At 48.5% G+C, this 7,500-nt stretch overlaps 1 protein-coding gene across 3 annotated transcripts in view; it reads left to right on the forward strand.

The window, feature by feature from the left end:
• Nucleotides 1-5,435, forward strand: part of LOC308112026 (dynamin-1-like) — a gene marked incomplete at both ends in the record, with an annotated part of 16,614 nt that extends 11,179 nt beyond the window's left edge. The window contains 7 exons of one of the 3 annotated variants that reach the window (XM_080467212.1): nucleotides 196-307; nucleotides 410-427; nucleotides 554-724; nucleotides 850-936; nucleotides 1,024-1,178; nucleotides 1,265-1,435; nucleotides 5,375-5,435. In XM_080467212.1, the coding sequence (XP_080323338.1) occupies nucleotides 196-307; nucleotides 410-427; nucleotides 554-724; nucleotides 850-936; nucleotides 1,024-1,178; nucleotides 1,265-1,435; nucleotides 5,375-5,435 (775 nt within the window). The remainder of the gene's footprint in view (nucleotides 1-195; nucleotides 308-409; nucleotides 428-553; nucleotides 725-849; nucleotides 937-1,023; nucleotides 1,179-1,264; nucleotides 1,436-5,374) is intronic. The other 2 variants (XM_080467211.1, XM_080467213.1) reach the window with 2 other exon arrangements.
• Nucleotides 5,436-7,500: the final 2,065 nt, after the last annotated feature.

Below are 7,500 nucleotides of genomic sequence, written 5' to 3' on the forward strand. Positions count from 1 at the left end.
ACCACAGCTCAGGGGTTCCTCAGGGTTCTTTACCACAGCTCAGGGGTTCCTCAGGGTTCTTTACCACAGCTCAGGGGTTCCTCAGGGTTCTATACCACAGCTCAGGGGTTCCTCAGGGTTCTGTATGTTCTCTGCAAGTGAAGATGTCCTAAGTGTGTATCAGATGCAGTAACCAGGCTCCGTGTGATGTCACAGGAACGTTTACAAAGACTATCGTCAGCTGGAGCTGGCCAGCGAGTCTCAGGAGGAGGTGGACAGCTGGAAGGCTTCTTTCCTACGGGCTGGAGTGTACCCTGAACGCACCGTGGTACTCAATACTGCTGCTTATTACTGCAATACCGCTGGTTGATACTGCAATACTGATGCTTATTACTTAAACTTATTCACTGTTTAATTTCTGCTGCCACAGGATAAAGAAAAGGTTAGTGTGTGTGTGTGTGTGTGTGTGTGTGTGTGTGTGTGTGTGTGTGTGTGTGTGTGTGTGTGTGTGTGTGTGTGTGTGTGTGTGTGTGTATCACTGTGTGTGTGTGTATCACTGTGTGTGTGTGTGCAGGTGGAGGTGGAGGAGTCCGGTAGTGACGGAGGTCAGATCCATAGTCTGGATCCTCAGCTGGAGCGACAGGTGGAGATCGTCAGGAACCTGGTGGACTCCTACCTGTCCATCATCCACCGCACCGTCAGGGACCTGATCCCCAAAACCATCATGCACCTGATGATCAACAATGTACAATACACACACACACACACACACACACACACACACACACACACACACACACACACACACACACACACACACACACACACACACACAGTATCCATGGTGACCTCCCTGGTCTTTGTGTTCAGACTAAAGAATTCATCCACGCTGACCTGCTGGCTCAACTTTACTCATGTGGCGACCAGAACACCCTGATGGAGGAGTCCCAGGAGCAGGTACACACACACACACACACACACACACATGTTTTGTAGTAGTTGTGTAGCTGACCCCCCCCCCCCCCCCCCCCCCCCCCCCTCCAGGCGCAGCACCGGGACGAGATGCTCCGGATGTACCACGCTCTGCGGGAAGGCCTCACCATCATCGGTGACATCAGCACCTCCACCATCACCACGGCGATGCCTCCGCCTGTGGACGACTCGTGGCTACAGGTGACAGGGATGCCGTCAGGACGCAGGTAACTTAGCAACAACCTCCTACCCCCCACCCCCAGCACGGTGGAGGCGGCTCGTCTCTTAGCCCCGCCCCCCTTCGTCTACGCAGGTCTCCCATGTCCAGTCCAACGCCGCAGCGCCGGGCGCCACCGGGACCACCTCGCCCCGGGGGCCGCTCCGCCCCCGGACCCCCGTCCCGCCCTGCTGTGTCGCCCGACCCCGGCCCTCCACCCTCCATCCCCTCCCGGCCCAACAGAGCCCCGCCCCCTGGAGTCCCCAGGTAACGCCCCCTTTCTCTTCTCAGCATTGGGATCTCCGTCACTGTGCCGACACCTGAACGCAGCACGGCGAGGTTCAGTCCTTCTGAACACACACACACACACACACACACACACACACACACACACACACACACACACACACACACACACACTACACACACACAACACACACAACACACTACACACACACACACACACTACACACAACACACACACACAACACACACTACACACAACACACACAACACACACACTACACACAACACACACACTACACACAACACACACACGCACACACTACACACAACACACACACACACAACACACAACACACACTACACACACACACACACACAACACACACTACACACACTACACACACAACACACACACACACACAACACACACTACACACAACACACACACACACAACACACACTACACACAACACACACACAAACACACAACACACAACACACACTACACACAACACACACACACAACACACACACACGCACACACTACACACAACACACACACAACACACACTACACACACACACAACACACACACACACACACAACACACACTACACACACTACACACACAACACACACACACACAACACACACTACACACAACACACACAACACACACACAAACACACACACACAACACACACTACACACACACACAACACACACACACACACAACACACACTACACACACTACACACACAACACACACACACACAACACACACTACACACAACACACACAACACACACACAAACACACACACACACACACGCACACACTACACACAACACACACACACAACACACACACACAACACACACACACACACAACACACAACACACACTACACACACACACACACACAACACACACTACACACACTACACACACAACACACACACACAACACACACTACACACAACACACACACACACAACACACACTACACACAACACACACACAAACACACAACACACACTACACACTACACACAACACACACACACGCACACACTACACACAACACACACACAACACACACTACACACACACACAACACACACACACACACACAACACACACTACACACACACACAACACACACACACACACACACACAACACACACTACACACACTACACACACACACACACAACACACACTACACACAACACACACAACACACACACTACACACAACACACACAACACACACACAAACACACACACACAACACACGCACACACTACACACAACACACACACACAACACACACACACAACACACACAAACACACACACACACACACACACACACACACTACACACAACACACACACACACAACACACACACACACAACACACACACACACTACTGTGTAGTGTGTGTGTAGTGTGTAGTGTGTGTGTGTAATATATAGATCAGCAGATAGACGGGGAGTAGTGACCTTTAGTGTAGAAGTGGTTGAACTCCTCCTCACCACGCTGAGGCTCCGTTTCCATGACAACGTTTCAAAGTAAAAACGCCTCGTTTTTGTGTTTATGTTTCACAGAAGTTTCATGTTCACACAGCAACTTTCTTAAAGTGATGTCCGTTTCCATGGCAACGGCAGGACCACTGGAGACGGGGAGCAGTGTTTCCTCCCTCTACACACCGAGACGCAGCCTGAGCTTTTTCAAAAAGTTGTTTTCAGTGATTCTGCGCTACGTTGTCGTGGAAACAGACACCCAGAACTCTACCAATCTTTAGCGTTTTCACCTGAAATGGTTGCCGTAGAAACGGGGCTGAACATGTTCTGTCAGTCAGTGAGGGTTGTTCCTCCTGCAGTGCGGCTCTGCCTCAGCCACCCTGCAGATCCTCTAGAACCAAGAGGACGCAGCTTCTTCTTTGTTGGTGCTGCAGAAAGTAAAACAGTGATCCACAAACAACCTGCAGACATGGATTGAGAAAGACCACCAGTCTTTCTGCTCCTCATCAGACTCCTCCCACTGGTCATCAGACTCCTCCCACTGGTCATCACACTCCTCCCACTAGTGATCTGACTCCTCCCACTGGTCATCAGACTCCTCCCACTGGTCATCACACTCCTCCCACTGGTCATCACACTCCTCCCACTAGTGATCTGACTCCTCCCACTGGTCATCACACTCCTCCCACACATTACCTGACTCCTCCCACTGGTCATCGGACTCCTCCCACACATTACCTGACTCCTCCCCCGACATCCTGGCCACTCATCATTTCACCTGACCATCTTCTCACCTTCACTTCAACATGGAGCCATGTCTGTACCTGTCTGTCTCTACCTGTCTGTCTCTACCTGTCTGTCTCTACCTGTCTGTCTATCACTGTCTGTCTCTGTCTGTACCTGTCTGCCAGTCTGTACCTGTCTGTCTCTACCTGTCTGTACTTGTATCTGTCTGTCTCTACCTGTCTGTCTTTACCCGTCTCTACCTGTCTGTATTTGTACCTGTCTGTCTATCACTGCCAGTCTGTACCTGTCTGTCTATCACTGTCTGTTTATACCTGTCTGTCTCTACTCATCTCTACCTGTCTGTACTTGTACCTGTCTGTCTGTCACTGTCTGTCTGTCTGCTCTACCTGTCTGTCTGCTCTACCTGTCTGTCTGTACCCGACTGTACCTGTGATTGTCTGTCTCTGTTTGTGTGATCCTGATCTAACTACACCTTTTAAGGTAAAAGAGGAAATTGGCAGGTGTGTCGATGCAGATAAGCCCCACCCACTTCCTCCGCTCACAGTGACCATATATGGTTGTTCTTGCAGAATCTCTATCAGTGACCAGTGAGGAATTCACCAATGGTACGTCGGCTGTTCTTGTGATGTCACTGTGATGTCATTGTCCGTCCTCATCCTTCAATCAGATCGCTGTTCTCACTGTGTGACCCCGCCCACTCTCCTAGGCATCAGTTTGATTGACAGCTCCACTGACGTTTGACTGTGTCTGTTGTTTGTTTCTCTGTCATGTTTACTTGTTTTTGTTGTTTGTGTCCAGTCGGAGGGCTCCCGCATCTCCATCCCGATCCTCCAGTCCCGCCTCTGACTCCGCCCCCTGACACACATGCACCAATCACACAGAAGCACACAGAAACAGGTGGGACTGAGTTCACAAAGGTTCCACACCTGGTCCCACCCTGTTCTGAGTACCTGGCTCCGGCAGACTGTACGACTCCACCACCCGGTGGTCAAGGCGGGTTCTCACCGGTTTTGACTGGCACCACCCGGTTCTGATCAACATTGGCTGAGTCAAACTGGGTCTACTTGGTTCTAACTGGTTCCAGAACGTTTTAGTTGAGTTCAGCTGGGTAACCCTGCTCCTACCCAACAACTGAATGGACCTGGTCCCATTCCAGATCCCCGTGTTGTTCAGGTGTTACTGGTTCCAGCTGGTTCTAAGAGGTTCCAGCTGGTTCTAGCTGGTTCTAATCGGTTCTAACTGGTTCTAAGAGGTTCCAGCTGGTTCTAACTGGCTCAAGCTGGTTCTAATTGGTTCTAACTGGTTCTAACTGTTTCAGACTGACCCCAGCTGGTTCTAAGTGGTTCAAGCTGGTTCTAACTGGTTCTAACTGATTCTAACTGTTTCAGACTGACCCCAGCTGGTTCTAACTGGTTCTAATTTGTTCTAAGTGGTTCCAGCTGGTTCTAACTGGTTCCAGCTGGTTCTAAGAGGTTCCAGCTGGTTTTAGCTGGTTCTAATTTGTTCTAAGTGGTTCCAGCTGGTTTTAGCTGGTTCTAATTTGTTCTAAGTGGTTCCAGCTGGTTCTAAGAGGTTCCAGCTGGTTCTAGCTGGTTCTAATCGGTTCTAACTGGTTCTAAGAGGTTCCAGCTGGTTCTAAGTGTACCTCTGTTAAATTGTACATTTTTTCTGTGGTTTCTTTCCAGTCGTCCAAATAAAGGTAGCCCCGCCCATGGAGAGAGCCCGCAGTCCTCTGTGGAGGGCTAACCAGTGTGTTTGGTTCCCAACCCTCCGACCCAGAACCCTCCGACCCAGAACTCTCCCACCCAGAACCCTCTGACCCAGAACCCTCCGACCCAGAACCCTCTGACCCAGAACCCTCCGACCTGGACACTGGCCCCGATGATCAGCAGCATGTATTCTCCGTCCGGCGCGTCACAGACTTGTCTCACTCGGTTCTCTTCATATTCCTGCGTGAAGTGGAAATGAGAACTTTTCTTTCCAGAGTTCAGGGGACTTCAGATTTAACTTATAGAAGAGATTTTGATTGTTGTATTTATAATTTGTGCTGCTGCTCAAACTGTTCAAGTTTATTTCTCTGTTCACATTGGTTCTCAACAAAAACTCAAATTACTACTTCTGTTCTACTTCAGAATCTGGTTCTGTCTATATCCTGTTGGTTCCAACTGGCTCTCATTGGTACTAACTGGTTCCTGTTGGTTCTAACTGGTTCCTGTTGGTACAAACTGGTTCCTGTTGGTACTAACTTGTTCCTGTTGGTACAAACTGGTTCCTGTTGGTACAAACTGGTTCCTGTTGGTACTAACTGGTTCCTGTTGGTACTAACTTGTTTCTGTTGGTTCTAACTGGTTCCTGTTGGTTCTATCTGTTTCCTGTTGGTACTAACTTGTTCCTGTTGGTACAAACTGGTTCCTGTTGGTATTAACTGGTTCCTGTTGGTACAAACTGGTTCCTGTTGGTACTAACTTGTTTCTGTTGGTTCTAACTGGTTCCTGTTGGTTCTATCTGTTTCCTGTTGGTACAAACTGGTTCCTGTTGGTACTAACTTGTTTCTGTTGGTACTAACTGGTTTCTGTTGGTACTAACTTGTTTCTGTTGGTTCTAACTGGTTCCTGTTGGTACTAACTGGTTCCTGTTGGTACTAACTCGTTTCTGTTGGTACTAACTGGTTCCTGTTGGTACTAACTCTTTCCTCTTCGTACTAACTGGTTTCTGTTGGTTCTAACTGGTTCCTGTTGGTTCTAACTCGTTTCTGTTGGTTCTAACTGGTACCTGTTGGTAGTAACTCGTTTCTGCTGGTTCTAACGGGTTCCTGTTGGTTCCAACTGGTTTCTGTTGGTTCTAACTGGTTCCCCTGGAACTAACTGGTTCTTTTTTGAGCTAACTAATTTCTGTTGGTTCTAATTGGTTCCTGTTGGTACTAACTAATTTCTGTTGGTTCCAACTGGTTCCTGTTGGTACTAACTGGTTCCTGTTGGTACTAACTGGTTCTTGTTGGTACTAACTGGTTCCTGTTGGTACTAACTGTTTCCTGTTGGTACTAACTGGTTCCTGTTGGTACTAACTGGTTCCTGTTGGTACTAACTGTTTCCTGTTGGTACTAACTGGTTCCTGTTGGTACTAACTGTTTCCTGTTGGTTCCAACTGGTTCCTGTTGGTACTAACTGGTTCCTGTTGGTACTAACTGGTTCCTGTTGGTACTAACTGGTTCTTGTTGGTACTAACTGGTTCCTGTTGGTACTAACTGGTTCCTGTTGGTACTAACTGGTTCCTGTTGGTACTAACTGGTTACTGTTGGTGCTGACTGGTTCTTGTTGGTGCTAACTAATTTATTTTGGTTCCAACTGGTTCCTGTTGGTACTAACTGGTTCTTGTTGGTACTAACTGGTTCCTGATGGTTCTAACTAATTTCTCTTGGTTCTAACTGGTTCCTGTTGGTACTAACTGGTTCTTGTTGGTACTAACTGGTTCCTGATGGTACTAACTAATTTCTCTTGGTTCTAACTGGTTCCTGTTGGTTCTAACTGGTTCCTGTTGGTACTAACTAATTTCTGTTGGTCCTAACTGGTTCCTGTTAGTTCTAACTGGTTCCTGTTGGTTCTAACTGGTTCCTGTTGGTTCTAACTGGTTCCTGTTGGTACTAACTAATTTCTGTTGGTCCTAACTGGTTCCTGTTAGTTCTAACTGGATCCTGTTGGTTCTAACTGGATCCTGTTGGTTCTAACTGGTTCCTGTTGGTACTAACTGGTTCCTGTTAGTTCTGACTGGTTCCTGCTGTGTTAAATAGCGTAACTTCGGTCAGGGTTCGGTG

The sequence above is a fragment of the Lipophrys pholis genome, assembly GCF_963383615.2.
Source record: "Lipophrys pholis genome assembly, chromosome: 7".
In the NCBI taxonomy this organism is placed as follows: domain Eukaryota; kingdom Metazoa; phylum Chordata; class Actinopteri; order Blenniiformes; family Blenniidae; genus Lipophrys; species Lipophrys pholis.